General features: G+C 44.2%; 1 protein-coding gene across 1 annotated transcript in view; it reads right to left on the bottom strand.

The window, feature by feature from the left end:
- Positions 1–182: 182 nt before the first annotated feature.
- Positions 183–22,458, bottom strand: part of LOC148147384 (uncharacterized) — a 184,590-nt gene continuing 162,314 nt past the window's right edge. The window contains exons 11-18 of the mRNA XM_087995607.1: positions 14,691–14,835; positions 13,523–13,661; positions 8,160–8,303; positions 6,321–6,437; positions 6,173–6,215; positions 5,978–6,084; positions 2,550–2,668; positions 183–231 (exon numbers count right to left, since the gene is read on the bottom strand). Of these exons, the coding sequence (XP_087851733.1) occupies positions 183–231; positions 2,550–2,668; positions 5,978–6,084; positions 6,173–6,215; positions 6,321–6,437; positions 8,160–8,303; positions 13,523–13,661; positions 14,691–14,835 (863 nt within the window). The remainder of the gene's footprint in view (positions 232–2,549; positions 2,669–5,977; positions 6,085–6,172; positions 6,216–6,320; positions 6,438–8,159; positions 8,304–13,522; positions 13,662–14,690; positions 14,836–22,458) is intronic.

Raw genomic sequence — 22,458 nt, 5'->3', positions numbered from 1 at the left:
AGGTCAGGCAGCATCCAAGGAACAGGAGAATCGACGTTTCGGGCATAAGCCCTTTTTCAGGAAGGGCTTATGCCCGAAACGTCGATTCTCCTGTCCTTGGATGCTGCCTGACCTGCTGCGCTTTTCCAGCAACACATTTTCAGCTCGAGAGGTAAAAGCCAGGATCATTCTGTACAAATTGCTTAGAACCGGGAACGTCCTGTAGGTTTTCCTGAAGGCCACATCATCCTGCTGTTGAAGAAAGAGAATATAAATATTCAAAAGGAGCAAACCACTGACAGGTTATTTCAGAGCCAATTGTCTTCATTCGCATGACCTTGAAATACTGACACACCTTTATTCATAATGACTTTCAGATACAAGTTTCTGACAATAAAAACAACAATTGGGAGGGAACAAGTTGGGTTAATCTGTGAGAGACAGGAATTTAGAATGATTGTTTGTCCAGAGTTGAGTTTAATCTGAAATCCTGATTGTGAGGGAACAGGCCTACACCTTTAGGCTACATCCTGGACATTGTGGCAGGTTTGAGGCTGTGTCAGAGGTGAGCTGGGAATTCCAGCAAGTGCAGCACTCTTCACATTAACAGACCCTGCCTTGTCTCAAGGCAGCAATGGGGTTGGTAATGGGCCTCACAGATACCCAAGTACAAGAGTATAACCCACTTTGGTCTAGCTCCCCAGCTGTGTTTCAGTAGAGGCCCATGGGATCTTTTCCATCCACCTGAGAGGGCAGCGAGGCCTTTGATTTAATGCTTCATCTGAAAGACAGCCCCTCTGCCACTGCAGCACTTCATTTACACTTCACTGAGTTACCAGCCTCGATCAGGTGCTCAAGTCTCCAGAATGAAACTTGAAACTACAACCATTGATTTGCCACAATTTCAAACTAAAAACACTTTAACAAAGGCAACATTTTAATTGACACATCATCAAAAATTCAAAATAGTCAGTACTATTGGCCACGGGTGAACTGATTGAAGTCCCTCCCAGGAGGGGGGTAAAGTCAAGCATCAGCTCCTACGAAAAGCTAAGACTCGGAAGACAAGTCCATGAGAGGAGCTTTCATGAATAAATGAACAATTTGATAAATAAACCTAAAGATTAATGTTTTAGATTCTTTCAGTGTGTAGGTGCGAACATCCTGCATGGATTTTCCCCTCATACACGCTGTGAATCCATATTCTAATTACTTCTAGAAAAGCGCAGCAGGTCAGGCAGCATCCAGGGAACAGGAGAATCGACGTTTCGGGCATAAGCCCTTCTTCAGGAATGAGGAAAGTTTGTCCAGCAGGCTAAGATAAAAGGTAGGGAGGAGGGACTTGGGGGAGGGGCGTCGGAAATGTGAATCTGTGGCGGATATGGAAGTTACCAACCAACCCAACCACCCTGTAGCTCAACATTTCAATTCCCCCTCCCACTCCACCAAGGATTCACCTGCACCTCCACACATATCATCTATTGCATCCTCTGCACCCGATGTGGCCTCCTCTATATTGGGGAGACAGGACGGCTACTTGCGGAGCGTTTCAGAGAACACCTCTGGGACACCCGGACCAACCAACCCAACCACCCTGTAGCTCAACATTTCAATTCCCCCTCCCACTCCACCAAGGATATGCAGGTCTTTGGACTCCTCCATCGTCAGACCACAACAAAACGACGGTTGGAGGAAGAACGCCTCATCTTCCGGCTAGGAACGCTCCAACCACAAGGGATGAACTCGGATTTCACCAGTTTCCTCATTTCCCCTCCCCCCACCCTGTCTCAGTCAAATCCATCAAATTCAGCACCGCCTTCCTAACCTGCAATCTTCTTCCTGACCTCCCCGCCCCCACCCCAGTCTGACCTATCACCCTCACCTTGACCTCTTTCCACCTATCACATTTCTGACGCCCCTCCCCCAAGTCCCTCCTCCCTATCTTTTATCTTAGCCTGCTGGACAAACTTTCCTCATTCCTGAAGAAGGGCTTATGCCCGAAACGTCGATTCTCCTGTTCCCTGGATGCTGCCTGACCTGCTGCGCTTTACCAGCAACACATTTCCAGCTCTGATCTCCAGCATCTGCAGACCTCACTTTCCCCTCTAATTACTTCTACCCAGCCTGCAGTTTTCCATCTGCTCACATCAAAGAATACAAAGAATTTCAGGCTGGGATTGCAAGTTTTGCAACATGGACCATCACATTGGAATGGTCACAGTGACGTTCAGGAGTTGTTGGCAATTCAAGACAGCAACATTTGATTCAACATTGTCCCTTCTCCTCGTCAAAGGTTTATTAATAGCTGATTATTGCTTTGGGTTTGTTATTATACTGTTCATTGTGTGAAGAAATTCAAATAATCAAAGCATACACTAAAATCAAAGTAAAACATGGAAACTAGTCACTTGACCCAATCAGTTTGTATTAGCGTATGTGCATGTAGCCTGTAATTGATTGAAAGAAATAACAATTCAGAATGAACAATGTGTAAATGTAAAACAGAATGGGTTTGCAGCAGAAATACACTTCAAAAGGAGAATGACAGCCTTGAGAGCAGATTTTCTTACCTGATTGTCTCATAGCAGTGAACTGTAATCACTATGAAAATGATAAAAGTGCCAACAATAATCAATGCAACAGACCGTGTCAATGAAGTAACATCTGAGGCATCGTCACTGTGATAATCCTTTGAGAAAGAAAATTCTAAATGTTATTACATCAAAGCACCATCAGGGATCTAGCCACAGGTCCACCATATTTAAGGGCTGATCACAAAAATCCTGAAAGCCGTTAGAAATGTTCTAAAGGCACTTCCACCAATTCATACCTTAACTCAAGGCTGAAAGAGGAGAGGTTGAAGGAATAACAGGAAAAAGGAAAATGAAAGGAAACATGAAATATGGACAAGACTAAAGAAGTCCAGTCTCCAGTACAACATGCCTCACTGGTGCAGAGGGAAATTTCCAATACTGGCTGTACCAGCCTTCAACTGCACAGTGGTTGCAGGTGCCCTTGTAATCCACGCTGCCTTTAGCTCCCAGAAGACAGTGTCCCATGGCTGTGAACAGGTGGAGATGTATGTGGATTGTGCCATCTTGCAGAGTCTGTCAAACCAGCTTCGTTGCCAGTGGGTGACCTTGTTTTCTTTTCACATCAGAATTGAGGCAGTTCAGCCTCAACCAACTATTCTGAATGTTCCTTAAAACTCCAGCTCCCACCCAGCTCCCATTCAATGTGCAGAAGAAACCGAGGTCTAAAGGATCAGAGAAATATCTGTCAATCAAAATGGAGCAGCTGGACAAAACAGCAGAGGATTAGAAACCAGGATTGTTGAAGTCCTTTTTAATTAATTGTTTCCGTTCTATTCTGTTAAATCTACATCAAATGCCGCCTAAATTAAGGACATTTCATACACTGGAGAAAGAGACAGTCAAACCAAAATGGACGTGTAGCAATTCAAAACGAACCCTCAGAAACCACAATTTCTGCAAAGGTGACAAACAACTCCAACAATTGGGTCTGCTGTGTAATGGATGACACATTTCCAATCTCATCTGCATCAATGATCATGACATGTTGGACTGTCGGAAAAATGATAGCTCACAGTGGCCTGTTATGTGTGAGAGAAATGTGCACTGGGCATCGAGACTTTGCTTTGGGATTCTCTCTTGTCTGATGCATTTGCAGACATCAAAATTTGTGCTGTGTTTTACTTTTGGCGCTGGGTTGGCAAGGGGTTCTGGGAGAAAACAGCCTGCCCTTGGATCATTTGAGCTTGAAATGCCTCGACCTTGACTATTGCCAACTTGCCTCTTTCCTCGGCTCATCAATGACAATGTCTGATCCCACAAGGATGGAGAGAGTCAGGTGAGTGAGGTGGGTCACAGGAGTAATTGCAGTGATTTCAATGGCAGTGTAGCAGAGTAACAGCAAAGGGAGCTGAAGGACACAGCATGAAACAAATAACAAAGTGGCATCACAGAGCAAGGCAGATCAGCGATTCACAGGGAAATGTTTCAGTTCAGTTACTGATAACTTCATTGTGATCAAGAAATCAGGTCGAAACAAATGAAGTTGAAATGGAAAGCCTGGAGGGAAGGGAATGGGAGCAGTGGGAATATAAAAGAATAGTGTGACATCAGCACAAGGGGAGGAGCAGATCCCAAGTAGCTGGGACTATTTTTCAAATAAGGCACAACCCTCTGTCTTTCTGGTAAGTTTATACACTGTGCAATGAAAAAGGACATGGTGGGGCGCCTCAGTTGTGTTGAGTACACACCCTGTAGCACGTGGCAATCCAGGAAGCTTCTCATGTTGGACAAGGTACTTTCTAATGAACCTGTTCAGAATTGTGATGTCACTCCCCTGGAGTAGGTAGCACTTGAACCCAATCCTCCTGCCTCAGGGGTAGAGACACTACCCACTGTACCACAGGGGCCCTCTTGTGCTGGACAATCACGTACACAGGAATTATCACCGTCTGGAGCAGCTTGAGCTTCCGAGCGTGAGCAGGAGCTGACATGCTGCAGCTTAATAATCCCCGAGCAGAGAGGGAATGAATGACTGCCTAAAGAGAACCAGGTCGGAGTCCCAATGCATCTTTCTCTTTGATTGGAGGTGGGTTTGTGAACTGGTGATGGCAATGCCAAACTGTGAGCACCTTGGTGACTCTGTTTAGGGAAACACCGATAAAATTCCGAATGATGACAGTGGAAGTGCAACCACTACATAAGGGAATAGACATACATTACTGCAGCCACAGACACCAGGATGGTATGTTGCCTCCCTGTTATCTGGGTCAGCGATGTCACTGAGCAGCCAGGGACCACTCTCAGGGGAAAGAATGATATGGGAGACTGGGCAGAAAAGCAAGAACCCACAGGATCCAAGAGCACGGGACAAATTGAATCTGAGCTGTTCAATGATAGGAAGCAAAGGGCAATGGGCAACACTGCTTTTGTGATTGGGAGGCTGTTTCAGTGGGGTTGTGGAAGGCTCTGTCCCTTACTTTACTTGGCAGGTATCAATGATGTAGGGACAGGATTCAGTTTGCAGATGTTATAAAAATGGATAGTGAGGAAGAAAGCTTCAGGCATCAGAGAGATTACCACTGAGCTGGGAGAAAACGCGATAGAGAGAAATGTAAGTAGGGAATTGGAAGGGGGCAAATGGGTGAGGGAAGAAACGATAAATGTTGGAATACTGAGCGGTGTGAAGGAATAGAGAGACTGTGGAGCACATGTTCCCTGAGGTTACAAATTAGGTCGATCAGCTGCAAAGAAGGCCAATGGGATTGTTGATGAACCAAGGGGTAAAATATAGCAGCAGAGAGCTTCAGCTCAATCTAGGTCAGCCACTGGTGGAGTCCTGCACACAACACCATTTACAGGGTTACTGGAAGGATTTGATCACAGAGAAAATGTACACAGAGATTGACAAAGATATCACCAGGAATAAAGAACACAAGGACAGATTGGAGAGACCAGGCTTTTTTGGAACAGGGAAGGTTGAGGAGAAATTTAATTGAGATGGACATGCAATAGGCGCTTGAGGCAGAGTGAGCCTGTTTCACTTGGCAGAGAGATCATTAACCATGGGGTAGAAATTTAGATTAATTTGTGGATGAACAGAGGGCAGTTGAGGAGAAGCTAGGGATCTGGAACTCGCAACCGAAAAGTGTAATGGAGTCAAACCCTAATTATGTTCAAAAATGAAAATTGGATATGCATGTAAATTGTTGTAATTTACAGAGCTGCTACTGAAAAGTGTGATTGATTTTGGATAGATCCCTCTCAGTATGCACAGAAGTGATGGACAGAATGGTCCCCATCTGTGCTTTCAATGATCTATGTCTCTCTGCTTCCCTTTCATTCCACAATGAAATTGTATTCAAACCACAATGAGAGGACAGATTGATCACAGCATGCTGGAGACTTATTGTTCCTACTGCAATCCATCCAGAATAAAACACAGTATTTGATTGGATCATTCGTACCAGTAACACAGCGAAAGAGGTCAAGTGGGTGCATTTGCAGGTGATGTTGTGAAGCTGACTTTCTGTCGTACAGCCAGACTCACTCCAGATGCCATGACTTGTGCTCCCTACAATGAAAAGTTAGAAAATCAGAGGTGAGCCATTACTCCTCAATTCTAGAGCTAACAAAGTTTGTTTTTTCAAATGTTAACCCACCTTTTCTGAAATCCCAAAAGACACATTTTCCACTTGAGTAAGTCTAAAATGGAATTGATTTACATCATAAAGGGCTCTTATTCACTTAAATAATTTATTTGTTCAGTTGCACAACGATGAATGAATGAGTGTTTGTGTTTTCCCTTACCGGCAAGGTTGTGTTCTGGAAGACAATGGTCACTGGGTCGGTGAGGTTTTCAATGGTGACATTGACCACTTCGATTCCACTTACTAGATTGTTTAACACAGTGCTGTTATTGTCACTCTGGAGACAAAGGACAGCAAGAGTAATGTATACTTAAGGACTGTGGATACTTTTTACAGATGGGACTGTGTTTTTTAAACAGGATTAAATTTGAATAAATTCGTATATACAAACCTTTTTGCAGAGACTTGGCCTTATTGGTATTTCAGTAAGTGAGGCAAAATAAGAAGCATTTCTGAACGGTATGAGTGTGCAGCCAGCATGAAACTGCCCACCCAAACAAGACAGAGGCAGCTTAGTTTTGCAGAAACATGTTTGGATTCATTTGTCAGAATGTCCTCACCAACATATGGGCAGCACGGTGGCACAGTGGTTAGCACTGCTGCCTTACAGCGTCTGAGACGCAGGTTCAATTCCCGCCTCAGGCGACTGACTGTGTGGAGTTTGCACATTCTCCCCGTGTCTGCGTGGGTTATCTCCAGGTGCTCCGGTTTCCTCCCACAGTCCAAAAACATGCAGGTTAGGTGAATTGGCCATGCTAAATTGCCCGCAGTGTTAGGTGCAGCGGTAAATGTAGGGGAATGGGTCTGGGTGGGTGTGCTTCAGCGGGTCGGTATGGACTTGTTGGGCCGAAGGGCCTGTTTCCACACTGTAAGTAATCTAAAAACATTCAAAAGGCTGATTAAAACTGAATCCCCTTTTGTTCTTTCCAACTTTGAACACATTGTTTATGATCCGACATTTGAAGTCAGAATCTCTTCCTGTAATGAGAGGCTGTTCATCCTGGGAACTGATTTTGTGTTCATTTCTGGTCGTCAGTCCAAAGGAAGGATTGGAGACTTCAGAAAGAAGAGTTTACAAGGATGCTGCCTGGATGAGAGGGTATGAGCTATAAGGAGAGGTGAGTAAAACTACTCGGAGCATAGAAGCTGAGGGGAGACTTAGTCGAAATGTACAAAATTAATGAGATGCATAGCTAGGGTTGACATCATTGTCCTTCTGAGCAGTTTATGCTCTCAAACCCAGTGTTCTCCTGCTATGACTTCAATACAGCCCAGAACTAAAAACTACTTAACGAGTTTTGTAAATTGAAGGGTCAAATGCAATGTTCGTACAGGCACACAAGCCCCCCATACAAGAGGCAAAATACAGTTAAGTCACAGTCTAAATGATTCATGTAAAATGGTAGCTTTTCCTTTGAGTGACAGAGTGAGTGCTGAAGCTGTGTTCTCTCCTGTTTTCAAGTGTGGGTCTTGTGTCTGAAGCCGTGCCACAAGTATGTCAGTGAGCTTACACAGGTGGTCGAGGTCAGTGAATGTATCTTCAAAAGGACATTTCCCCCGAACCACACCACTCTCACCACACGCTGCTCAATGCACCACAGCCATATCACCCAGCAGTCCCTGGGGACTGGGACTCAGACCAAACATCCAGATACTGCACCTTGTGCTCATGCAGAACCCAGTGAGGCCAGACCCTCACCCAGTTCCTGCTGCTTCCACAAAACTCCAGCTACTCGGTATAGCAGCCCCATCACACGACACGGTACAATACAACCACTGGGACATTTCTCTCTCTCTTGTTGGAAAATGTTGACCATGAAGCAGCGTGTATGAGCATAAACCTGCTGTCCTTTCTTGCATCCCACTCCGAGGCACAGCACTACATTTCACGTTGTTAACTTCATAAATGTAGCGATTACTTGATATAATATTATCCTATTGTTATTTTCCAAATGAATTAACTTGCATTATACTTCAATGTTGATTCTGACTACGTTACCTGGAAAAGGTTTGTATTTCCATCGATAACAAAAATGACTCTCGAGATCTGAACATTTGGCTGTTCCTTAACCTGGTCCAGAAGAGTTGGAGGCAATTCAATTTCAACCTTTCGGGCTAAGCTTGAGACATTTTGCTGCTGGATCTGTTTGAATGAAACAAGGTAAATCAATTGTTTATCATGAGCCCAGCTGGTGATAATACTGAACCAGTTCGATTCCAGAGGGAAACCTGACTTGATTGACTGTAAAGTTTATTTTTCCAGTTTGGGTGCCATGGTGATCAGTCACTGAACATATTCATAAGAGGTTTCTCATATTCTTTTAACTAAGAGCAGAAGTTTAGCATACAAACTGGAATAACCAACAGCATGATATAAGTGAGACGTTTTGGAAGTATTCAATCATAAACAGCAAAAAGACCCATGAACCCATTTCCACGACAGTATCTCTCACACACACTTAACCCCCTGTGATCTGTCGCTCCTGTCAATTGCTTACTCAACTGACAAGCTCACCAGGGTGACATTTACACATTCACCTGTGATCTTTTCTCCCCATTACTGCCTTTTCTGAGATACCCAGAAACTGACAGACTAAGAAATGCTAAGGGTTTTTTTCTGTTCTGTCTACCTGTACTGCTGAAACAGCTTATGACATCTTGTTCGCTCTGATGGTCTGGGGACTGCCAAAATTAAACTGCTCTTTTACTGGTATGTATTCTTTTCTTTCAAACCTCTCCCTACCCTCTCTCCAACTGTCTCTCAATCTGTCATGAATCTTAAATTGGCAAACACTCCAAGTGGCTCACCTTTCTAACTTGGAAGTATTTCACCATTACCTCATTATCACTGGGTCAAAATCCTGGAGCTCCCTCCCAATACCATTGTGGGTCTACCTCCAACACATGGACTGCAGCAGTTCAAGAAGGCATCTCACCACCACCTTTTCATGGGCAACTCGGGATGGGCAATAAATGCTGACCCAGTCAGTGACACCCACATCCAATGGGGGGAAAAAGAAACAAAGAAACATTGTCCAAAAGTCTTTCCATCAGGAGACCTCATCTGAAGTATTTTGGTCCCCTTATTTAAGGAAAGATTACATTCCAATGTAATCTGAGGCAGTTCAGAGAAGGGTCACTAGAATACACTTTAGTGGCTTGACAGTGTAAATGCTGAGAGAGTATTTCACCTCATGGGAGAGTCTCGGACCAGCAAGCATAGTCTCAGAATAAAGGGGAGCCAATTTAAGACAGAGATGAGGAGAAATGTCTTCTCTCAGAGGGTTAAGAATCTTTGGAACTCCTTGCCACAGAGAACTGGGGGACAGAATCCTTGTGTATATTGAAGGCTGAGATAGTTAGATTCTTGGATCAGTGGGGGCGTCAGGGGTTATGTGGAAAGTGGCCATGGGGAATGTCGGCTCAGCTGTTATCCTATTGAATGGCAGAGGAGCCTCGAGGGGCCAAACAGCCTCCTCCTGTTCCCATTTCTTATGGCCTTATGGAATTCTGGGAGGTAACTGGCATCTTCCTTGAGAAACAGCTTCCCTTCCCCTGTAAATACAGTCACTTCCTCTCTGGGTTATTCACTGATAGGAGCGACCATATTAAAGTAAGCTGTTAGTTGTCTGCCAGTGTCCTGCTGAGAGTTGTAACAATAACTGCAGCAATCCATTAGGTTCGGATGGAGATCTACCTGGGATACAGTACAAAGCAAACAAATCTGGATGCTGGAAATCAAAAGTAATAAGAGGAAATGCTGGAAATACACAACAGGTCAGGCAGCATCTGTGGAGAGAGAAGTGGAGTTACATTTTAGGTTGGAAACCTTTTGTCAGAATTCTAAACAAAGTCAGAAATACAACAGGTTTTAAGCAACACGGGCAGGAGAATGGGAAGATCTGTGATGGGGCCAGGCAAAAGGACTCTCCCTGTCTTTTCACACAGCAGCTGTTGGTGAGGATTCTGCCATTTCCCATCTGTACTACTGGTCGAGACTCATCTTTTGTTTCTTTGTCTGTTCCATTCTCATCTTCTTTTGCCTTGTACCATCGTCTCTCTTATTATTCAGTCATTGCTGCCTTTCACCTTGTCACCAAAGAAGGTACTTTCAGTGTGAGGTACGAATTGGTACTTGGGACTCTGCAGTGGTCACCCTCATCAATACTGTCATGGACAGATGGGTTTGTATCTTCGAGGATTGCCAGGCTGCTTCAGAGGGCAGCTAACAATGAAGATAGAAGCAGGAGGAGGCCATTCTGCCCTTTGAGTCTGCTCTGCCCTTCATCACCATCATGGCTGATTGGCTTTTGCCCGAAACGTCGATTTTGCCTGTCCTCGGATGCTGCCTGAATTGCTGTGCTCTTCCAGCACCACTGATCCAGAATCTGGTTTCCAGCATCTGCAGTCATTGTTTTTACCTCGTCCAACTCAATAGCCTAATCCTGCTTTCTCCCCATTACCTTTGACCCCATTCACCCCAAGTACTATGTCTCACCACCTCTTGAATACATTCAACATTTTGTCATCAACCACTTCCTGTGGTAATGAATTCCACAGGCTCACCACTATCTGGGTGAAGAAATGTCTCCATCCTAAATGGTCTACCCTGAATCGTCAGACTGTGATCCCTGTTCTGGACACACCCACCATCAGGAACATCTTCCTGCATCTACCCTGTCTAGTCTTGTTAGAATTTTATAAGTCTCTATGAGATTCCCCACTCACTCATCTGAACTCCAGCAAAAACCATCCGAATCTCATCAATCTCTTCTCATGTGTCAGTCCTGCCATCCCTGCAATCAGCCTGGTAAACCTTCACTGCACTCCCTCGAGAGCAAGTGTATCCTTCCTCAGAAAAGGAGACCAAAACTGCAACAATATTCTCTGTATGGCCTCACCACGGCCCTGTACAAGAGTCACATGTAGTGCAGACCAGGTAAACACAGCAGATTGTATTCCCGAAAGGGGATTCGGGGATTTCAATATCTAACTCTAATAGACTTACCCTGTGTTCCAGGGTTCTGAACCTTTCCCACCCAGGGCACCTGTACAAGGCTGAAAAGTTGTTGTGGCCATTCAGTGAGAATGGGAGATGTCAGGGCCAGTGGAGCTGGGGAAGACCGATAGAGCAGGGGAAGGGCAAAGACTTTTAAAAGAAGGGGGAAACGGTGAAGAATGGAGGCATATGGGACTGTAAGAACAAGAGGTATGGGTCAGAGAGGTTTGAGGAAATCTCATGGTTTTCAAACAGTGTGTAAGGTTGGCCAACGTCAGTGCTGCAGGAGCCACGCCTCATTAAGGCCACACCCACAGATTGAGGAAATGGAAGAATGTAAAGCTGCATTATTCTGTCAGAGCATTTGCGAACCCACTTTGGAAAGCTTTGCTGTATTCCCTTCTCCCACATGGACGTACAGTACTTCACCTCCCCTTCAATCCATCCCCGCAGTTCACCACAATTCCTCACCCTGGTAGTGAGTTCCACATTCCCACCACTCTCTTGGGAAATAGAATGCTTCTTCATTCCTGATTTAATTTCTCATTGACCATTTCTGGAGGAAAGGTCGTACGAGGAAAGGTTGAGGGACCTGAGGCTGTTTTCATTCAAGAGAAGAAGTTGAGTGATGACTTAATTGAGACACATAAGGTAATCAGAGGGTTAGATCAGGTGGACAGTGGGACCCTTTTTCCGAGGATGGTGATGGCGAGCACGAGCGAACAAAGCTTTAAATTGAGGAGTGATAGATATAGGTAGTTTCTTTACTCAGAGTGTAGTGGGGCTGTGGAACACACTGCCTGCAACAATTGTAGACTTGCCGACTTTACGGATATTTAAATGGTCATTGTATAGGCATATGGACAAGAATGGAATAGTGTAGGGTTAGATGGGCTTTAGATTGGTTTCACAGGGCAGCACAACATTGAGGGCCGAAGGGCCTGTACTGTGCTGTAACGTTCTATATTCTATTTTATATGATGGAATTAAGTCTTTTTCCATTAAATGAAACATTCTCTTCATGACAGCTTTATCAAAACCTGTCATAATTTAACCGATCTCCATGAGGTCATCCCTCAGCCTTCCCTTGTCAAGAGAAAAGTGACCCAAGCCAGATTATTCTTCCTCAGTATCTAGAACCTTATTCTCCTGGTATCCTTCTCAGAAATTGTGTTGCCAACCTTTCAGTGTCTCCATATCCTTTAAATAATGCAACAAAAGAAAAATTGCCACAGTCCCCCTCTCTCATTAGAAAGGGATGACGAGCGATGGTTTAATGTGAGATACACCACACCTCATAACACAGCAAGCAGAACTGTGCACAGGACTCCAAGAATGATCTCATTATGATTTGAGATAAGTTTTACATAATTTCTTTCCTTTTCAGTCTATTCATCTCGATGTGAACGAAGTGCTATGGTTCTTTTATTCTGAACTTTGAAAACCTGCTTTTTTATAGAATCCCTCCAGTGTGGGAACAGGGCCATTTGGCCCATCTCGTTCACAGGGACCCTATGAGGAGCATCTCACCCAGACCCATACCCCTACCTTGCAACCCTGCAACCCTACATTTCTCATGGTGAAGCCATCTAGCCTGTACATCCCTATACACTATGGACAATTTACCACGGTCAATCCTCACAACCTGCACATCTTTGGACTGTCGGAGGAAACCTGAGCACCTGAGGGAAACCCACACAGACACGGGGAGAATCTGCAAACTCCACACTGACAGCCACCCAAAGGGGGAATCAAACTCAAGTCCGTGGCACTGTGAGGCAGCAGCAGTAACTACTGAGCCACCATGCCACCCCTAATTATCTGTGTACTGCTGCTGACATCCTTTTGTTACAGTACTCAACTTAAATTCTTATTTTTCAAGTAAGAGATTATGCCTTTATGTTTCTCACCAAAATGTGTATCACATGTTTATCTGTATTGATATTTGTTTGTAAACTTTATGCTCATTCTTCAATTGGTCGATGTTGGATAATTTGTGGCAATGCCCACCTTTATTGGTTTCATCCATAAATTTAGAATTTTTTCAATTCCAAAATCTAAGTGATTAATAGAAATTATAAACAATTATGATATATCTCCTGACCCCAAATTCAAGAGCACCTTTGGAGAGGCTCAGGATCAGATTAAGTATGAGCCTGAGGTAATTCACAAACATTGAATGGAATTAAATAAGTCTAGAATACAGTATCAACGTGAATTCACAGGAGGGGTTAACGTCAATTTTAAAAAAAACTATACTGAAAGATTCTATAGGCATCTCCCAACATTTTCTCTAAAAATGGTGTTAGTTTCCAACACATGATAGTCATTGCTTACAATGCCCAGCTAAACACAACACTCACCAAATCTGATGGAGGAAAGTGAAGTCCTGGGAACTTTTCAGCTTCTATTCTTTGAATGTGAGCAAAGTAATTTGGCGTTGAGAAGGATTGATTTCCTCCTTCAATTTCTATCTCTGCGAGTATTCTCTCCAGTGTTGTACTACAACAGAAACACAATTTAATAAAAGCAGAAAGTGCTGGAAATATTCAGCCTGGCAACATCTGTGCAGTGAGCAACATGTACGTGGCTCCACAATAAAAAGTAAAGGGGTCACCCCCACAAGCTCATAACCAGAGGGACCTTGTTGATGATGTAGGATTTTCCAGGGGAAATGCTGTAAAGTATCTTAATAAATCCAGGACAACATACTGTGGATTATTAAGTAAATGACGAGATGAAACAAGATATATTTCTCATACTGTGAGCTCTGGGGGTGCTCAGCATCTGGCAGCCAGCATTCCCAGGGACTGGGCATGTGTGTCAGGCAATAACCATTTTAATCACAGATTAGTGCGATCAATCAGGGAGCGTTAAACAGACAGAAAGGAGCTTTAAAAAGGTGAACATGTAAAGAAATTCTTCCATCTTCACGTGATATTGCAAATGCCCCCATGCCATCAGCAATGTTAACAGACCTGCTAACCACTGCCAACATGGAACCTGACCTCGATGGGTGGAAATTATCCTGAACCAGGGTCTGAACCAGGAACATAGGGAAAGGAGAGAAATAGCTGAAAATGTGTTGCTGGAAAAGCGCAGCAGGTCAGGCAGCATCCAGGGAACAGGAGAATCGACGTTTCGGGCATAAACCCTTCTTCAGGAAAGGAGAGAAATACCCAACACGTGTCAAAAGGTAAGCACCTGACCCCCACACAACATTCACATGAACGCTTGTTTGTAGATGTTTAATTTAATCACCGGGCTTAAACTGGAATTGTACATTAATTGGAGGTGAAAATTAGACGGTGTCTATAACAGACAGCTGATTAGCAACAAGTTGAAAATCACAGAACTCCTGCAGTGCCACATGGCCCATTGAGTCTGCACCAACCAGACAGTCAGCCAAGGCTGGAATTGAACTGAGATAACTGGTGCTGGGAGGCAGCAGTGCTAACCACTGTGTGACCAATCAATTCCACAGATTCTGTTCTCAGATGAACATCACATTTTATGAGCACTGATACCTACCTGTCAGGAATGACACCATCACATTGCGCTAGGAATTTGTTCACTGAATCAGAGTTGTTCATGTTTTTCCCCCTGGAAAGCAGTTGCTGCATCATGTCACGGCACATTTGGTTGGGATCCAAATTCTGGGGAGTGGGATTGTTACCTGCACGATGACGGAATATGAAGGAAACAAAATATAAGCAAGCAAAATGGTTTGAATTTATTACGGAGTAATTTCAGTCGCAAGTGAATTCAAATATTATAATCCTCTGCAAATCTGAAGATTTACTATTTATTGCGTTATGCCAGAAAGAAGAATCGTGGACTGGGAACCATTAGGTTGTAGTAATTCTCGAGCTATTTTTTGTCATTTTCCAGTGTATTACTGAAGTAGGATCATTGTTCAGGGCAATGGGATTTGGGGCACCAGCAGTGAGCATGTACAAAGATGGGAAACTGACGGTAAACGGTTTCCCACCAGTGGGCAAGATTAACCGGTTGGACTAGAAGGCCAGTTTGTAGAAAGCACCTCTGCTCGAACCATTGGAAACTGTGCCCAATGATGAGGAAAGATTGAGGTTTGTTGCAGAGGGTAATGCAGGCTGTTATGATGCAGTGGAACCAGCACAGGTTACAGGCTTGGTCTAAGTGTGGGATTTTAGATGATCATGGCAAAGGAATTGATTGAGGGAGGAAACACTTCCTCCTCCTGACCTACAAACAATGCTAGGGCAATCCCTTAACAGCTGGATCCAAATGCTCCCTTCTCCACTTTAGCTGCTGATCTTCTGAGTCCAATTAAAATCATGGAAAAGATGTGGCTAAAATAATTGCTAAAATCTCAGGAAAGATGACTCATTTCAAATATTTTAAATTGCTGACCCAACACTTTGGAATAGGTTACTAACACATCCACCAGAGTAACAATAGAAAAAGACAACTTTTAATTGACAGGGAGCAGTTTTCATAAATTTGATTTCTACTGATTTCTCACTTTCACGAGCAGCATCATACTCCCCCACCCTCCACAAACACACACACACACACAAAACACACAGACACACACACGCACACACACACAAACGAAACACACAGACACACACACACACACACAAACACATACACAAAACACACAAACAAAAAACTCACGCACACACGGACACACAGACACACACACACAAAACGTGCACACACAAAAAACATACGCACACACACACAACACAGACACACACACACACAAAACACACACACACACAAAACACACACACACACATACACACAAAACACACACACACTCACAAACATCTCCCACCTGATGTTCTGAGTCCAATTAAAATCATGGAAAAGATGTGACTTTAAAATAACTGCCAAAATCTCAGGGAAGATGACTCATTTCAGATATTTTAAGTTGCAGACCTAACACTTTGGGATCAGGTCATGACACATCCTAACATCCACCATGGTAATAATAGAAAAAGACAATTTTGCAATTTACGGGAAGCAGTTTTTAAAAATTGAATTTCTATTGAACTCTCACTTCCACAAACAGCATTACACCCCACCCCCACCCCCAACATACAAATACACTCCCACCTGTTGCATGGGAATTTTAACTACCCCATCGCAATTTTTCCATATTGCAGAATTCCCAAATTCCAAATTATTGATTCTAAATAGTGTAATGGAGATGGTTCGATGGTTAGTTTTAGTTGGACCCAGTTAAAATTCTGAGGCCAGGCTTTCTGGGACTGGTTATCTCAGTGCAACAAAACGAGGCAGTGGAGAACAAACAGGTGGTGACACCTGCAAAGGGACTATCACCTTTTTCAGGGAAACACAATGGAGGGATGTTTAATGTTCTTTCCTAATATGGTGGCTAGGAAGTGTATACAAGCATTATATTGGTGCCCCAGTAGTCCAGATAAAGTCCAGAACAATGCCCTCTGTGTGAATTAACATCGAGGCAGTCACAATCAGAGATAGTGGCAGCACAGCTCGGAGATTCTTGTTCGTCTGTCACTTTGATTGTGAAGACACAACTTATGCCAGTCTTGCTGAAGGCAGGTGAAAGGGGAAATTTCTGAGGACAAAGAGTTTGGAAAGTTTCATCCAGGATTTCAACAGGTGAGAGCTTTTTGCAGAAACTGATTTTGTGCTTTTATTTGAGCCTGTTTGTCACTGCATCTGACCGTTTCAGACAGCAGAATATTTTCATCAGCCCTCCTCTACAATCCGAGACTTGCTTCACAGTAGCTGTGGTTAACCACCAGTCATTATCTTGTAAACCACTGCTTTATGGTATATCTGGTGTTTAATTGCTGTCAGTACACTAAACACTGCTTCTTGAGTCCCAGCTGCTTTCCATATAAACCTTTATTTACAGAATAACAGTCACAAATACACTTATTCTATATTTTGATCTATTTCAACACTCTCTGGTCTTGGTTGTTGTATTTTCGCTATGATTAGCTTTTCTCGGATGGTCTGTTGTCATGCTGTGACTCCGGGCTGGAGCTTTGTGAACATTTGTGAGCATCTTGCCCCAAAGCCTCAGACTGAGCCAGATGCAGGCTGGCAGTCTGTAAGTCAGTGTTTAATCACTGGGCGTGTGCGAACTGAAATAGATGGAGTCCAGCAGCTTCTAAGTAAATGGTAAAGTGAGTGAGCACTCAAAGGATTCGGGGTAGACCATTTAGGATGGAGATGAGGAAACATTTCTTCATCCAGAGAGTGGTGAGCCTGTGAAATTCATTACCACAGGAAGTGGTCAATACTAAAACATTGAATATTTTCAAGAGGCGGCTAGATATAGCACTTGGGGTGAATGGGATCAAAGGTAATGGGTAGAAAGCAGGATGAAGTGATTGAGTTGGATGATCAGCCATGATTGTGATGAATGACGGAGCAGGTTTGTAGGGCCGAATGGCCTCCTCCTGCTCCTATCTTCTATGTTTCTCTGTAAAAGCAAGCTAAGAGCCATAAGATATATTTGTTCTTGAAGGTGCAAAACCTTTCTGTGTGGATTCATATGGTGCATATGTGTCGCTGGTGTAAAGTGACCTGGCAGAAACAATGCAGGTCACAGTTGTCCCTGAGTTCAAAAGGAAAGTGCTGAAAGACTGAAGCAGTTTCCAGGTTTGTCTGAGGGCAGGCATGATGGTGTGGTGAGGCTGGAAGTTTGCTGATGTAAACGTGTGTGGGTGATGGGTCAAAGAGGATGCCGGGAAACTAAATAACTTCAAGGAGAAAATAGACAGCTTTCTAATGAGTAACAGATTACAGGGTTATGTGGAGTGGACAGGACAGTGGAGTTGAGGCTGAGATGAGGTCAGCAATGATCGTATTAAATGGTGGAACAGGCTGGAGGGGCTAAATTGCATTCTCCTGCTCCTGGATTTTATGTTCTTATATCTGAGGATGCAGGTGAGAGGATGATCAAGGCATTAACCAGGAGGGCTGTGTCCTGGGCCCAGAGCTGCTGAAAATCTCCCGCCGAAATATCGATTACCTTCCTCAGTATGAACTTCTGCAGACTTGGACACCACAGACGGGTTGGTGAGGGAGAGGCCGGGTACCCCAGCACTGTCTTGAGGGGAAGCTTCTGGAAGGAATGTGTACAAAGTTAAAAATCACACAGCACCAGATTATCGTCCAACAGGTTTATTTGGAAGCACTAACTTTCAGAGCGCTGCTCCTTCATCAGGTGGTTGTGGAGTATAATCTCCTAAAACACAGAATTTATAGCAAAAGTTTAGAGGTGTGGTGTATTTGAAATTATATATTGGAAAAGACCTGGGTTGTTTTCTACATCTCTCATCTTTTAGAATGAACATGTTGGTTTTAGTTCTTTCATATGTAAATCAGAGACTATTTTAAAGTTACATTCTCAGGTGAACTTTACCAATTGGTGTCATGTCGGCCCAGATAATGTATTTAATGTGAGTGGTTTCCCCCTCCCAGTGTTCATGTGATGGCACCACCATCTCCCCCTGAGAGGAAGGAGCACCAAGCTGAGGTCAAAGTCCCTGATCCACCCCACGACCTGCCATTGACACTGAGCACTCATGGCTGGAGCAATGCAGCAATGACCTGTCCTCATCATCATTCTGACTCCAATGTTGATCCTTGCATTAGCACTGTCTCAAAGGCTCATTTACTTCTGTCTAGTTTGTCCAAACTTTCCAGTCTGGTTTACCATCCCACAGAAACCACCCTGTGTCTTTCTAATGACTAAGCCAATTTTGTATCCAACTTACCAACTCACTGTGGATCCCATGTGATTTAACCATCCCAAGGAAACTTTGAAACCCAGCAAGAAAATGATCAATGTTATTGGTTTTCAGGGGATTGACTGTGACTCCAGTAGTTTGGGCTATGTGCCAAAGAACCTTTCCTTTCTTTGTCTGACCTCCCATTCCATTCAATAGGAGCCTTCCATTCTGAAGAACGTCATGTCTGTTCGAATTCCTGGTCATGCTGTTCTTTTCCAGCTCTGTCTCTGTTGTTCAAGTGACATATTCATTAATGTTTTTCAGTGTGTTTGACAGGGATCTTTGGAAACTTTCTGATGTTGATGATATTCCAAAGGGTAGCCGGTTACAGAAATAAAGTTCAAAAGTTGTAATAAAGGTATTCAGTTTTCTCAAGTCTGTGCCCGCCCAGAGCCAACCTTAACACTGGCACTAGGGAGGCAACAAACCATCCTGGAGTCTTGTTCACAGCCACAGAAATATCTATCTGTGGCACTGACCATAGGGTCTCCTCTCACTGCAGAGGGAAGGTTGCTGCAATTTCTATTTGTTTTTGCTACTTAAACAATGCAGAACATGCACAATATATATTGTGCTGAATTGGCATGTTTAAGTGATAGTGGCAATGCCTCTGAGCCAGAAAGTCTGGGTTCAGATTCGACCTGCCCCAGAAGTGTGTCACAACATCCCTGAACAGACTGATTAAAAATAATTAAACTTTTAAACTCACTTGTGTCTTGATTGAGGTCCTTTGTTGATCATGAATTGCCCAGAATGGTATGGGGTAGGTCAGGGAGTGAACATCGACACCATCATGTTAGAAACAGACTGAGTCTCCAATATTATCACAGCTGATTGAAGATGCCCATGTCTGAGTGACTGATTCAAAACCTAAGGCAATGGTGGAATGTGAAGCTTCAACTCTTTGCTCTGGTCCCAAACGGAATGAATAAGAGACACCCAGATGACTCAATAATTGGTGCGGTAGGTGCAGGGCAAAGAACCAAAAGAAAGAAAGAAAATGATGTCTGGAGCTTGCTCTGATATAACTTGGAAATCCTGCAGTACAGGTTATCAGGGATAATGCAGGGAATAACAAGAAACTACCCAAAACTCACAACTACAATTGGGGAATTGGAAACCTTTGTTCAGATGTTTCTTTGAGAGGAGGAGAAGGTGTTTAGTCATAAGCCCGTCGGTAATGTAAGAAAGGGCTCTTTATTTATTTATTCATTTGTGGGATGTGGGCGTCGCTGGCTGGCCGGCATTTATTGCCCGTCCCTAGCTGCCCTTGAGAAGGTGGGGGTGAGCTGCCTTCTTGAACCAGTCCACCTGCTGTGGGTTGACCCCCAATGCCATTAGGGAGGGAATTCCAGGATTTTGACCCAGCGATGGTGAAGGAATGGTGATATATTTCCAAGTCACGATGGTGAGTGGCTTGGTGGGAAATATGCAGGTGGTGGTGTTCCCATGTCTGTGCTGCCCTTGTCCTTCTGGATGGAAGTGGTCGTGGGTTTGGAAGGTGCTGACTGAGGATCTTTGGTGAATTTCTGCAGTGCATCTTGTAGATAGTTCACACTGCTGCTACTGAGCATCAGTGATGGAGGGAGTGGATGCTTGTGGATGTAGTGGGGATTAAGCGGGCTGCTTTATCCTGGATGGTGTCAAGCTTGTTGAGCATCTTTGGGGCTGCACTCATCCAGGTAAGTGGGGAATATTCGATCACACTCCTGATTTGTGCCTTGTGGACAGTCTTTGCGGAGTCAGGAGATGAGTTACTCGTCACAGTATTCCCAGCCTCTGACCTGCTCTTGTAGCCACTGTGTTAATGTGGTGAGTCCAGTTGAGTTGCTGGTTCATGATAATCCCAGGATGTTGATAGTGGGGGAATCCAGTGATGGGAACATCATTGAACATCGAGAGGTGGTGGTTAGATTGTCTCTTGTTGGTGATGATCAGAACCTGGCATTTGTGTGACTTGCCACGTGTCAGTCCAAGCCTGGATATTGTCCAGATCTTGTTGCATTTGAACATGGGCTGCTTCAGTGTCTGAGGAGTCATGAATGGTGCTGAACATTGTGCAATCATTGGCGAACATCTCCACTTCTGACTTGGTGATGGAGGGAAGATCATTGATGAAGCAACTGAAGATGTTTGGGCCTAGGACACTGCTCTGAGGAATGTCTACAGAGATGTCCTGGGGCTAAGATGACTGACCTCCAATGTCTTCTTATGTGTCAAGGTATGACTCCGAACACCAGAGATTTTGCCCCGATCCCCATTAATTCCAGCTTTGCTCGGGCTCCTTGATGTCACACTTGTTCAAATGCAGTCTTGATGTCAAGTGGGGCACCTTCCTCTGCCACCGCAAACAGTGCCCACACCTCCCCCTCACCTCCATCCAAGCCATCAAAGGATCCTTCCACATTTGACAAAGATTTACCTACCTTCCATACATATACTGTATCTGTTGGTCCCGGTGTGGTCTCTTCTACACTGGGGAGACAGGACACCTACTTGCGGAATGTTTCAGAGAATATCTCTGGGGCACATGCACCAAACAACCTCACCATCCTGTGGCCGAGCCCTTCAACTCCACTTCCCACTCTGCCAAGGTCGTGCAAGTCCTTGGTCTCCTCCACCCCCAAACTCTCCCCACCCAATACCTGGAGAAAGAAAACCTCATCTTCCACCTGGGGACCCTCCAACCATTTCACCAGTTTCCTCATTTCCCCTGCCTCCACCTTTTAATGCCAGAACAAACATTCTAACTCGGCACCGCCCTCTTGACCGGTCCTACCCGTCCATCTCCCTTCCCACCTATCCGCTCCACCCTCCTCTCTGACCTATCATCATCACCCCACACCTTCATCTACCTATTGCATTCCCAGCTCCCTTCCCCAGCCCCCAGCCCCAGCCCCCTCCCATTTCTCTCTCAGCCCCATTGGCCCCACCCCTTCTTCCTGATGAAGTGCTCATGCTTGAAACGTCAACTCTCCTGCTCCTCGGTTGCTGTCCGACCGGCTGTTGCTTCACTCGTCTGTGAGACAGCTCTCTATGTTATCCCATGTCCAAAACCATGAAAGCACACGTTCAAATCATTCAAGTATTCTCTAATCATGGTGCCCTGCTGTGCAAACATATATTTAACAATGACTAAACATCAAAATTATTTCATTATCTGTCACACACTGAGAAATTTTGAGGTTGTAACAGGTGCTTTATAAATGCCCAATTGCTTACTTTCATCCTCATGCTTTCTGTGCGATTATAGTCACATCTGCTTTTCTCTATTTTTGTATTTGTGAGATCACTGACCTTTGTATTTCACCTTTTCACCGATGTCCTCACATTTTTCGGTAGAGATAAAAAAGATAGCTATTAGTTTGGAAATAAAAAGGAAATCTCTTATGTTCAGTGCATCCTGTTGTTAGTTTTTAGTGAGAGAATGATGTTATGGCTGCAAGTCAGGATGGTGTGTGGCAAAGAGTGGAATTTGCAGGAGAGATGGTGTTCCCATGTATCTGCAGCCTTCT

This window comes from Chiloscyllium plagiosum, unplaced genomic scaffold, assembly GCF_037043375.1.
Source record: "Chiloscyllium plagiosum isolate Xiang-an unplaced genomic scaffold, Cpla_swu_hap1 HiC_scaffold_17, whole genome shotgun sequence".
Taxonomy (NCBI): Eukaryota; Metazoa; Chordata; class Chondrichthyes; order Orectolobiformes; family Hemiscylliidae; genus Chiloscyllium; species Chiloscyllium plagiosum.
The sequence above is the reverse complement of the archived record's forward strand: the minus strand, read 5'-3'. Positions and strand labels throughout refer to the sequence as shown.